At 44.6% G+C, this 12,661-nt stretch overlaps 1 protein-coding gene across 1 annotated transcript in view; it reads right to left on the bottom strand.

Moving 5' to 3' along the window:
- Window positions 1-1,880: 1,880 nt before the first annotated feature.
- The window catches only part of sema4gb (sema domain, immunoglobulin domain (Ig), transmembrane domain (TM) and short cytoplasmic domain, (semaphorin) 4Gb), a 37,607-nt gene continuing 26,826 nt past the window's right edge, over window positions 1,881-12,661 (bottom strand). The window contains exons 10-15 of the mRNA XM_047609315.1: window positions 10,251-10,389; window positions 9,929-10,151; window positions 9,691-9,806; window positions 8,264-8,418; window positions 6,569-6,630; window positions 1,881-6,013 (exon numbers count right to left, since the gene is read on the bottom strand). Of these exons, the coding sequence (XP_047465271.1) occupies window positions 5,046-6,013; window positions 6,569-6,630; window positions 8,264-8,418; window positions 9,691-9,806; window positions 9,929-10,151; window positions 10,251-10,389 (1,663 nt within the window). The 3' untranslated portion in view covers window positions 1,881-5,045. The remainder of the gene's footprint in view (window positions 6,014-6,568; window positions 6,631-8,263; window positions 8,419-9,690; window positions 9,807-9,928; window positions 10,152-10,250; window positions 10,390-12,661) is intronic.

Below are 12,661 nucleotides of genomic sequence, written 5' to 3'. Positions count from 1 at the left end.
TTTACGTGATTTAACTGCAGTTAGTGTTCCCACGAGACAAAAAAAAATTGTCCTACATATACTTTTTATTTTATTTTTATGGCGCACATGTCTCTTAGCAAGGACGCTCTCAGGTTTTAAAGTACACCCTTTGACAATCTGGAGCTTAAACGAACATGACAGATGGTTGTGTGATAGCTTGAGGGACAACGCTTAACCTTCAGCGTGAGCTGTCCTCTGCAACAGGAACAGAAAACGAACTCTCCCCTGGCAGGTGATTTGTTCAAATTCAACAAGGCGGATGTTGGCAGCACCGTGTGCAGTTCTTTGCAGTTCTCACCATGACTCCAAAAGGCAGTTTAGACACCAGTGTTAATATAGATGCATACGATCAAGCTCCTGCAAAGTGATGAATTCCGAGTAAAGCAGACTTGCTCCAGGAGTGACTGATGAATACCAGTCTGCTGGCATATATAAATCTGACCACAGGAAACTGTTACGCTAGTAGTGAGAGTTTATGTCGAATAGTGAAGTGGCTGCCGGGGATGGCGATGTTGTTACAGTGACATCGACTACATTTAAATCGCCTGCAAACACTTAAAACTTAAATTTAACAAATATTGAACTGTATATTTATGAGAAACGCTTTAGTCGCTGTCATTCAATGCGTTTACACGCACAGCTTAATTGAACTATGCTCAGAATTCGACTTTCTGGATGCGGTCTTTGTACCAGTTTACATGCAATGGAGAAAATCGAATAACTGACGAGAACATGTCCTCCTCCTCCACACTAGGTGGCGATATGTGTCTTTGCAGCAGGTTAATACAGCCCCCTTTCCAGTTGACATATTATGTCATATAATAAATAAGAATCGTTCATGTGTCAGACTGGCATATCAAACAACAAGATCAATAATAGTAAAAAATTTTATAATCTTGTATGTAATGGTGCAGATAAGATGCACGCTATCACTCAGGTGGTTCTTCAACCGGCTCTGTTTACCTTCTTCTGCGACCAGCTTCGGATGTTTTTGTTCCCGGGGCATGTGCAGCGGTTGTGGTGCATGTGCACACGTGTTGTCCAGCCAAGTATACATGCCGGAGAAAATTGATTTCCAATGGCATTATGTGGGTGTCTTAATCGGATAAGGAGAACTCTGTGTAACGTGTTTACTTGCACTCAAGTTGTCCGGTTAAAGTCGGATTAAAGCAATAATTCGTTGTTTTTTTTTTCATGTGCATGTAAACGTTCTTGTTTTGAACATTTTTTAAAGAAAAGGCGTGGAATTGCATAATTATTTTACGAGGTGAAAACATTTTCTGTTGTTTCATTCTCACTTACCAGTTTTTAATTGATCTATGGCACCAATTACACATATCCCGGCCACTATGCTCTCTTCTTCACACCCATTCTCCCCAATGGGTAATGGCACAGCTTGACCCACACAAGGACGTTAAAGGCTCTAAATAAAGTTGCCGTTGCTAAGTTACAGCCTCGAAAGCCACTCTGAAAACGGTCATCCCCCCCCCCCCCAATTCTCCTCCCTCCTTAGGCTTATTGTTAGTATTATTATAAGGCCATGTTATATCTCTGTAGGACTGTAGGGTGATGTGTGATCCGTTCCCGGTGGACGACGCTGGCCTTGTCGCTTGCCACAGGCTAAAAACAACATCATGGTATCTTGAGAACAGGAGTGTGAACATGTTCTGCATGTTACTTCATGACTTCCCCTCAGGGCTGTTGACACTGAACATGTTTTTTTTTTTTTTTTTTCTTCGGAAGCTAAACCTAACGCAAATAATTATTTTTTTTTTAATCTACAGCAACAATTAGAGGAAGAAAAATCCCTATCTATCAACAGCTCAGGTGTTTTCCATCATCATACAAGAAGCACGGACGTCACTTCAGCCAGTTATATTCTGAGAAGAACAAATAGATAAGTTCATTATCTACATCAAAAATCATACAGAACCAACTTGATGGAAAGTGTCACAGTTTACAAGGGGTGTACTACATGACGTTTAACTCAATATTTATGAAAGAACAGTGCAAAATATACACCAGTGTCTTTGGCCAACACATAAAGGAATAAATACATTATTAAAACATAGTGTATGTGCACACCGACACAGCGGGATGTTACTGCTGTCGCAGAAACAGGTGCTTCACTGAATACCTAATACATATGACCTTAAAAGCCAAGACATTAAGTCCATAGTACAGTGTGCAGTGTCTACTGTAAACAGATTGTCCTTGAGTGAGAATGAGGCAGCAGCAGCAAACTGACATTGATACAAGTGAAGCCTCCAGTATGTTCAGGATTATCCACAAATTGATTAAAAGTGAGCATTTCTATATATATATGTTTCTAAAAAAAAAAAGTTTAGAGAACTAAGTAGAAGTTGCGATCATTTTTATACATTTCAGCCCAACAAAAAAAATGTCCACTGAATCACACCTAGAAATGATTCGCTCTTAGTGTTGTGATTATATTAAAAGATCAAGGACTAATGTTAAAGTTGACTCTTATGGGGTGATGTGTGCAATAATAACACGTGCTAGAAATGTAACAAAGAAAACAAACTTCTACTGCATCCTAAACTACTGCAGAAAATCCAGTTGTTAACTCCAGTCTCTGCATTATGCAAAAACAATAACTCGAGCGCTCCTTGACAGCTGGCTCTAATTGATTAGGCGACCATCTGTAAACCCAGCGGGGTCCTTGAGAGCAGGAGGGAAAGTGAGCGCCGAGAGGAATGGATGGTGCTGTCATGCAGAGGTGATGAGATGGGGGAGACAGAAGAGGTAGCAGAGAAGGGAGAGAGGATGGCGTCGAGGAGCAGAACCAATGAGATGACCGAAAAGGCCGATGAGGAGCTGATTAGTGCAGAAAAGGGTATTCATGGCTGTATACGTATAAAATGACAACTTTCCGTTGTGCAGAAAACCTCATATGCAATCATGTAACCAGGTACATGACAGTTAAATGTCCCGTCCTCAGTCAAAGAAGGGATTTCATTTTGTCTCAGCCTGCAAATGCAAAATACTTCCTGTATCCTCATCGGCGTCCCGCATGGTTCGCCAGGTTAAATGTTTTGGAGTCTGCCACCACGTACCTGCTGATTCAACAGCAGCCCGTGCAAACCGGCACGAAGCTCTGCCCTCTACAAGTGGACGCGAGCCAAGCGCTGCTGTTTCCGTCACTCTGACAAACACACACACTGCAAGTCACCACAGAGGGAGGGCCGCCTCCACCCCCGCCTCCGCCTCCACCACCACCGCCGCCTGCTACAGGAGCTGATTCAGCGCTCCGCTAGAAAGACAGATCTTTATTTACCACTGGCCGGGACACGTTTAAAAACTACTCAGAGATTCATTTCAGTCACTTCCCCTCTAACTTACACGCGCTTGTTAATCGGAGCGCCCGTTCACCTTGGCAAAGGAAATACCGTCCAGGTCTCGCTGCTTTGGCACTGCACTGATGTCAGGTAAACACTGAGGACGCTTTGGTGGCTGGCACGTCACGAAGGTCTTCTCCCCTGTGACTTGCTTTTTCACAGCAGAGGACAAACCTTGATGGAGCGAAATCCAGAATAAATGTTAATCCAAAAATAGGCCTTCGGTAAGTGTGTTTAGGCGTGCAAATAGAAGCGTCTTCTTGATTATTTGTGCTTTCCTTTCAACCTCCTGAGCCCTGAAGTCAGTCTGTGGATGTCAATCAATCTGACCGCACACTGGCTGCTCCCTTAACGGGCTACACACTTAGTGTAAGCCTTACCACCGCAGCAGTAACAGAGTTTCATCTCTTTTCTCACACAGATGCTAAAGACAGAAAAGATGTTGAGGGGGGGAGGAAATACTTCAAAGTTTGCTACAGGTGTTTCAGTTGGCACTTGCACAATACATTGGTACTAACAGCTGCAACGGTGATGTAATTATTGCTATTTACATGAGTGAAGAAGAAGAAAGAATGGTTTAAATAAATACGTTGAAATGTGCGACATGTCTTTACACCTGCGCTCTCATGCACTGTAACAAAAGCGGACACTTAAAGTGATACCCCAACCAAATCTATTTTTTTTTCATCACAAAGGCAGAAGCTGGTTGATTGACAGAACTTATAATGGGAATTTTTCACTTTTTTCTGATAGTGGTTAAAAAAAAAAAAAAAAAAAAAGATTGGGACAGTAATAATGAGTGAGAAGCTTGCGATGGATTTTCTCACTGTAGAAACTTCCTGCAGCATAACCCCGTTGTGCTTTACTTCTACTTAGATGCACAGCTTCCTTCCTTCCTTCCTTCCTTCCTTCCTTCCTGCCTGTTTAAAAGGATATTGTCAGAATAAATATCTCAGTATTAGGTTTGGTAGATTAGTGCATGTGTAGGAAAATACCAGGGGATTGGTGCCAACCAGTCTGATCCAATCGTCAAGAACTTCTCAAATCAAGCAACTAGTTCCACCATCAGCCTCAAAGAAGGGTGTACTGTACATATGGGTGACGAGTTCAGTCCATGAATACGTTGAAGACACAAAGATAGGCTAAGTTTGTACAAAAGATACTATACGTCTTGGTTGGAATATCACTTTAAGCTCCATGGTACTAAAACTGCCTGAACACCTCTCGAAGACGTATGACCATCACCTGGTCTGATGTTTTTCTTTTTATCCACTTCTGATTTTTTGCATCTTTGCCTTTTTGACTCATCAGATCCTTCTCTAGCCTCTAGAGAGTCTACACAGAGGTAGCATCACCCAACTCCCTACAGTCCTTGTAGCTTGTTCCCTGTTGGTGCAGTCCATGGCCAAAATTTTCACAGCTCCACTTTGCAAACAGCAGTCTCTGGTTAGTGTTGTCCATCGTTGAAGTGAAATCACGGGCCATTAGTCAAGGGAGACGCAAGAGGCCGCGCATCTCTGATCAGGTTAGGACACGACCTGCAGGTACTGACACTGGGTAAATAACAGCAGCATTACAACAGTCAGTCAGTCCTCCCCACAACTACGGGTCATCATTGGGGTAAAAATAAATAACCGCGGGACAAAAGGCCGAAAGGGGAGTCTCCTAGATGGAGCTCTCGTCAGGTTGCAGGTCCAGCTGTGTGTGCTTCCGCTGCTCCAGGATCCTGTTGAGCTCCTCCGTGAAGGAGTGGTAGAGCGGCGACATGCCCTCGGGGTCGGCCTGCCTCAGCAGCACATAGCTGTTCCCGTTCATCTTCCTCAGCACGCTGGGCAGAGTGGCCGACAGCCCGTTGGCGTAGTCCATGTTGGGGAGCGGCGGCGGCATCGGGAGAGGGGGAGCCGGGGGAGGCGTTTTGGTCGGAGACATCTGGCCCTCACCCGCGACTATCTGTAGGAAGCCATCGCCCATGTCCCCGAAGGTCGGCACAGAGATTGACCTGCGACCCTGGCGGCCGTTGCAGTGGCTGGAAATGGTTCGAAGCTCCAGGTGAGAGCTCCTCTTCCTCTCAGAGGCCCCCAGGACCTGCAGCCCTTGCTGGGAGAACTTGCGGTTCTGGGAGGCCCGTCTGGTGCAGAAGCTCACGTAAAGCAGCACGACGGTCAACACCAAGCAAAGCCCTCCGAGCACCGCCACCAGAGAGATGTACACGGCCTCCATGTGTCTGTAGGTCTGATACTCGGGTCCTGGCGGAACAGGGGCGGGGGGTGAGGGCAAAGGCTGCTCGGTGGGGCTGCTGGTGGAGAAAACCGTCGGGCTGGAAGCTGTGGTGGGGTTAGTCGTGACTGTTGGCTCCACGGGGAAGAAAGGATCTGTGTGAACCCTCACCGAGTAAAGATAAACCAGGACCGAAACGGCGTTCTCCACAGCAAAGCAGCGGTAAGTGCCGCTCTGTTGGGTGCGAGCTCCGATTATGAGGAGGCCGTCAGTGCCGATGCGGTAGCCCGAGTTGAGGCCGTATCCCTGGACGTCCCTGCCGTCCAGCGTCCATCGCGGCGTCGCCAGGTTGGAGCGCAGCTCGCACTGGAGCAGCACGTCGTCACCGGACATCACGGAACGCCTCCGGTGGACAACTGGGAAACAGAACACAAGACACGTGAGATGGAGCTAGAAAAGAAGACAGGGAGATGAATGGGTGGGGAGGTATGAGAGAGACAGCAGGACAAAAATGCAGCAGGACAGAGAGATAAATATAGAACGAGGTGTCAGGTCAGCAAGGTCGAGATTTAAAAGTGCAGGTGAGCAACCTGCGCCGTCCCAGCATCCCTTTCCATTACATTTTATAAGCCTCTTTAAATGTAGCGAGAGCTGCAGAGCTGCCAGCATGACCACCTGACCTCCAGCAAGAGAGGACCTGATTAAAATGCATGCACTGGGACCTGGGGGAGGGTGAGGAACATATACCTAATGAAATCCCTTAATAGATACTAAATGCTCTCGCTTTGTAGAAAATAAGAATGTGTGTAGGAGTTTCTTTTAACCCCGTAATCTTTGAGTGAGATAGTGGGGCATACTAATCGAGAAGGAAAGGATGAGGTGGAAAATAAAGTACGAAACTTTCTCAAAATGAACAAAGATGCTATTGCATAATGGTTTTACAGTATGTGTGTGTGTGTTGCAGGACGTACCATTTCCTGAGTTCTCCTTGCAGCCTCTTGTCCCTCTCACGATATCCTGGGTTAGGTTTGACCTGAAATGATACATTTTGAAAATTAACCTTAACCTTATTAAATAGGGAGAACCTCAATCAGGCGACAATAACAGCAAGTTGTGGACAATAAATAACAGGCTGCAAAACCATCTGCAGAAAGAAATAAGAAGAAAAAAAATCGACTTTTTGCAAGCAGCAATGACTTGATTTCTCACAGAGAAACCAAATTTCACAGTGGGATAGTTCACTGCAGTTTCCAGACAGAGAGACAAATGCGTGCAGTTCAAGCGTGGAATCGTAAAGAGGAAAAACAGTGCCAGAGGTTCAGCCGTTTTTTTTCCCCCCCGATCTCTAGTAGTTTTCTGCAGTGGTGAGGCTGGTTCCAGCAATTAGACGAATGTTGTACATTATTAACTGCTCGGTGTAAGATGTTCATATTCTGTTTTCTCTGAATGTGACACAGGCGCCAAAACTACTGTAAATAACAAATCCACGGGGAGTTTGGCTGATGTGTCTGCTGCGGCAGCCGTGGAGATTAAGATGTCTGCTACTCACTCATGCAGAGTGAATGAAGAGAGACACAAACAGTCCCCGGTGCAAGAGTGGGCCAAAATATTCCTGTCTGCACAGCGTACAGTGTGAGGGCATCCGCATAAACCTGTATTTCTTCTTTTTTTCTTTCTTTTTTTTTTTTTGAGAGGGGGCACTTTGGGGTCAGCAGGGAATTATTCTCGCTTTTTGCTCTGTTTTTGGTCCCTACCGTCTCCTGAGGGAAATATATAGTAGCTGCTTGGCTGTTGGGCACAAAATTAAAAGGTGTTCCAGTCGGCATAGTGAGCAGCAAAGCACACAGTGAATTTGGAGCGTTTGCTGAATGCTTCTGCTGCAAATGAATTGAGTCGAGCCGAAAGACTGTGTCTGTGTCCTCGTTACTACAAATGACCCTCTGTTACAACGCCATTTTATTTTGAAATTATAAACATATCAAATAAAGCCACATCAAGCACGTTAACATATACATCTTTTCTTAACAATTGGTGCAAATTATTTATATTGTTTTTTTTTTTCATTATTTATTGAAGCCATATATTATATTTCATGTTATTTTTTTTTTCTGCGTTATCATTTGAAACTCCCATAACAGACGGAGCTCCTGCAGAGCTGAACGGAGCTGATGAGAGAAATCCAGGTCAACTACATTGTCTTAGACCTGCTTTCAGATATATTGCGTTGGTGGGGAACGGAGTCCGTATGAATAATTAACTATGCTCTGGTATCGCTTTTGGGTCCAAAAGGATGAAATGCAACAGCCAAAAAAGGTCATGGAATGCAAATAATAATAATAATAATAATAATAATAAATCAGACAGTCTAAAAGTAATAATATTTCTCTACCTTAAAAGAGGTAGTAGAGAAAACTAAAAAGTGCAATTTAGAGAAGAAATTAAGGAGGCTATTGAACAAGCCGGTGGAACTGTGTAGGAGGTTTAGGAAAACACAGACTCAGAATGTTTGCTAATGCAATGCAAATGCATCTCTCTCAACAACAGCCTGGTTTGTTTTCATGGGCCGTTATATGCGTGTGCAGTTATTTTCCGTCTGCTTGTTGGAGATGTGCACTCTCGTCCAGGTGAGCAAATGTGTCGGTGTGCCCGTGTGTGCGCCCCCTCACCTCTGTGCACGCAAAGATATCTCCACACACTCTTTCCCGTCCCAGCCACAGAAGGGGTCTCTGGCGAAGACGCAGTCGTAACAGGACAAGTACCTCTGACAGGTTGACATCGGTACCTGCACGACTCCAGAGTGGGAGCCGACGTAGATGCTCCTCTGGGGGAAAAGAAAGACAATGATTAGTGTATCAGCCAGGCCCTGTGCTTTCACTGCATTTCACACCTGTAGTTATCGACACAACATTGCATGTCATGTTGATGTGAATCACAGTTGTGTAATATTCATAGTTTTGCAGAAGATTTGAATTTCAGGAAATTAGGAAATAATCGAACCAAAAACCGAGCAGGAACGCCAACTGCGGGCACCGGCATTTGTTGCTGTTCTGTGGTTGATATATTGTTGCTGCGGTATTGAGTTTTTGGAAGATGTGGATTAATGCAATAAAATGAGGAAACAGAGCAGTGAGATCCCTCAAGAAATGAGTTTCTCTTGTGCAGCGATCACTTCACATCAAGGACGTCTCTTCATAAAAGGCAAGTTAGGCTAATGTTTACAACGTGCGTCACAAAGGGATGTTACTCATTCAGCACTAAAACTGCTCACAATGAGAAATAAATTCAGGATGAAACAGTTACTTGTTTTCGCGATTATGTTACAGGACAAAGTACAATGCGCTTGTACCGTAATTAAAAATAATTTTGCGTATGTTGTGGTGCATTTAGGCATTCATTTAAACTGTGTTAACGTCATTAAAGATTGGCATACAACACAGTATTTAGCACAGTGATTAGCTCGTTACATTATGCTGCCGTTATGAGGGAGAGACACTGTGTTGAGTCCAAAACTAGATGTGCATCAGGAAGCCTGCCTTCGTCCATGTGGACCCCTCCAGGCTCTTGAAGGCTTCCAGTGACTCCGGAGTAGACGGAGGTAAGTTAATGATTTATACATCCGGCTACTCCAGGACAGCACACCTCGGGCTTAGTAAGAGTCCCTGATATGTAATCTGTTGAGTTTTGCCTTGTACTGGTCATTTTGTATTCGTTTAAATTGGAGACAAATCTGACCAATACAAACAAAAAAGTCATGTGACGCCCAGAGCTTAAAAACAACAATATATTCCCACAGAACACCCTCAGAAAGCCCGTGTACATTCTCTGATGATTCAGAAATTGAGGCACAAGGGATGCAATATTAGGAAGGTGGTTATAATGATATGCTTGATCGATGTATTATGACGCAGAATACAAAAGCATAGACAGGGCGGTCTGGTTGATTTGTCCTGGAACGGAGTGCAATTACTGTGTTCGCATAAGCCCAAACAAACAAAACCTAAGTGGCGAAAATGCCCTCTCCAGTGGAACGAGATCTAAGTGTAAAAGCGTCCTTAAATTATAAATAGGCTATTTGAAATCCCTGAATACATACCAGAGCTGAGGATATGACCATGCTCTCTATGGGCTGCGGTTTGTCAAACATCTGCAGCTCGTCTATGATGTGCATTTCTCCATCGATGTCTACGGCTCTGTGCAGCCATCCGTCATCTGCAAGTAAAGACACAGCTTAAAATAAGGCAGCGAACAAACACACACGAGCTAAACCGCTACCAGCGATAGATATATCAGTCTTCAGATCCACGTTTAATGCTTAACAACACTCAACTCACCGGTTCCCAGAAACAGCATGGTGTAAATGTTTCCGTCCAGAGCCGGCTCCTTATGCACCGCTATCTTGACATAGTTGACGCTCCTCTTGAACATGAGCGGGCGCACACCGATGGGGTGCACCTGGGTGGCCATGAGCGGGTGCCTCCTGGCGAAAGTGAGGACGTTGTCGGGAAGGTCTCGGGATGAGTTGATGCCCTGGGACCTGTGCAGATCTGTGATGCACTGCAGGGGGAAGACAAAGTTCGGGTTTAGCACACGTTCCTTAACGGCTTGATGTGGTTAATCAGCAGAACTGTAAAAGCTTTGGTAGATGGAACGTACGGATCCAGGCCGCGGCTCTGGAACCTTGCCCGTGTACTCCCTCCACTTCGAGTCCTGCACCTCCATGTAGGGCCCCTCGAACACCCTCTGCACATCTGAGAAGGCGTACTGGCAGATCGCGGACGCTTTGATATTCTTCCTGAAAGACATCCACCCCCGCAAGCCCCACCACAAAGGCACATCCAGAGGACACGCTCAGGATTAATGATTCAAAGTTGAACAAACACTGACAGGTTATTATCTGGGGAGCGACTGCCACCCAGATCGAATTTCAGACACGTCATAGATCATCAGCGGCCAGCAAAGGGGCCCAATCTCTCTCTCGCGCGTCTTCTATAAAAACTTAACGTGTAATGGAAGTTTTGTTTTTGTGTTCGCGCTTCGTCTCGGATCAATTTGTCTCGAGCGGGCGCGTGGGAGTGGCGTCACTGACAGGTGTGTAATTTTCCCTCTTTTTCTTCCCATCTCCGGTAGCTACCTCCCATCATCCACTCCAGCGGAAAGTATTTGTTTTCAGCAGCTGACTCACAGAACTAAAATACCCACTCCCCATGACTCATAAATAAAAGGGCCCCATTTGTGGTTTTCTGGTGGCGCACCTGTGAGAGGTGAAAGAAAGATTTTGTCCGGCTGTAAGGAGTTGGCAGTCGGAAAGCACGTGACCCTCGTTCTTAAGCCCTAAAGGTGAGATTAGTAATGCGGGAGGAGGGGAGGGGGGGTGAGGAGACGTCTGCGTCGCATTCCTAGGTCCATTGTGTGCCCACCTCACTCTTCAAAAGCATTCAAGTGAGAAAACGGAGACTGAAGTGAAACCAGAATCTGTCTTCAAGACTGGTGGGGAGTATACCTCAGGGCTTACTCATTCTTGCTTTACTCTAACGCATAGCGATGACTATTACTCACACAGGTGTACGTGTTTTACAGACAGCCGGCACGATGGAGGAGGAAAAAAAAAAAGAAAAAGAAAGAGCTGCTGCTGCTGCTGCATTGGACGAAAGTGCACAAAAGACTGATCAAACACCAACAAATGGAAGCAGCGTAGCAGAGGAAGAAGTCGGAGAGATCTCGCACTGTCGTCCCCGTCGCACTGCCATCCCCTCCATCAGAATCTAAACAGCCCTGGGACAGTTTTATGCAGCATGACTCTGCACATCAGCATAAACACTCGCTCGCATCACTGCCAGATTTTCCACTGCCGGTCGTCGTCCTCTGTCACATCAGCTGTGACTGGGGCTCGGCTCGGCTCCTCGTTCGATATTGAGGGTTTTAAATATGGATATATCGATTTCCTATTTAATTGTCAGCTCATCTGGTGGTTGCTTTTGCAATTAGCTGCTAGGTCGTAGGTCATTTACAGCACTTCCCAAAGCCCCAACTGACATCTTCATACCGCTTTTTCTTTTCTTTTTTTTTGCTCTACCGCCAGTTTAAAACCAAAATATATGTTAAATTTACAAAGATGCTTCCTGTTCCTGATGCTTCTCCAGCTTCAGTGCTTCATGCGTCATCGTGGTCTCAAATAAAGGAACTGAAACCACATGAGCGGCGGGCTAGACGGTTTTCTTTTAGCTGGACAACGTATGTTTGTTTATCCATTTTTTTTTTTATTTTTTGATTCAGCTAAATGTTTAAACTGTAATTGACTGAGGCAATTAAAGGCTGCCCTCTAAAAGCTCTGCTCTAATTTGCAAACCTCATCAAGAAGCAGAAAGTTAAAAAAAAAGAAAGAAAAGAAAACGCTAATGAGAGTGTGCTGAATTTAGTTGTTTGCTTTTCTGATAAAAGGAAAACCACCGCGCAAACAGTCGTGAAGCCTCTGTTTGACTATACGGATCTTCTATGCTCACATGATTCCACTTTAAAACAAGTCGATGCAGTTCATCACATTTCATTACAGGAGATAAATCATCGCGGGCAACAGAAAATGGAGGCTGGTCCTCATTAAGAGCAAGATAAAACAAATTATGTCCAACTCTTTATGTTTATCAAGGTATTTAATATATTGCATTTACCTTTAATTTCAGTGGTATTGTTCATTAGATTCCAGCCGCACACATGGACCGATAAAAGGTTTTTAAATCTGAACATCTAATCCTATCAGCGGTCACATAATTGATCTGTCATTTATTCTAATTTGCATCAGTCCTAATAACTGGGTCACACCCATTTATATCACGGACCCACATTACAGAGTCGGTCTGGCTGGAGATCAGAGGACATTACTGATCCATACCAACAAATATTCCAACTTAAACCCTCTGATAAAAAAAAAAAAAATAGATAAAATATATAAATAAAATAAAATAGATAATTTGTGGTAAGTGTATTTTGGAGTTACGGACTACCTTTTAGCTAATGCTAAGCTAAGCTAATGCCGTCAGGGTATCATTTTACAGGGGAAAAGGAGGAAC

Source organism: Mugil cephalus, chromosome 16, assembly GCF_022458985.1.
Source record: "Mugil cephalus isolate CIBA_MC_2020 chromosome 16, CIBA_Mcephalus_1.1, whole genome shotgun sequence".
Taxonomy (NCBI): Eukaryota; Metazoa; Chordata; class Actinopteri; order Mugiliformes; family Mugilidae; genus Mugil; species Mugil cephalus.
Note: the sequence above shows the minus strand (reverse complement) of the source record. Positions and strands in the feature narration are given on the sequence as shown.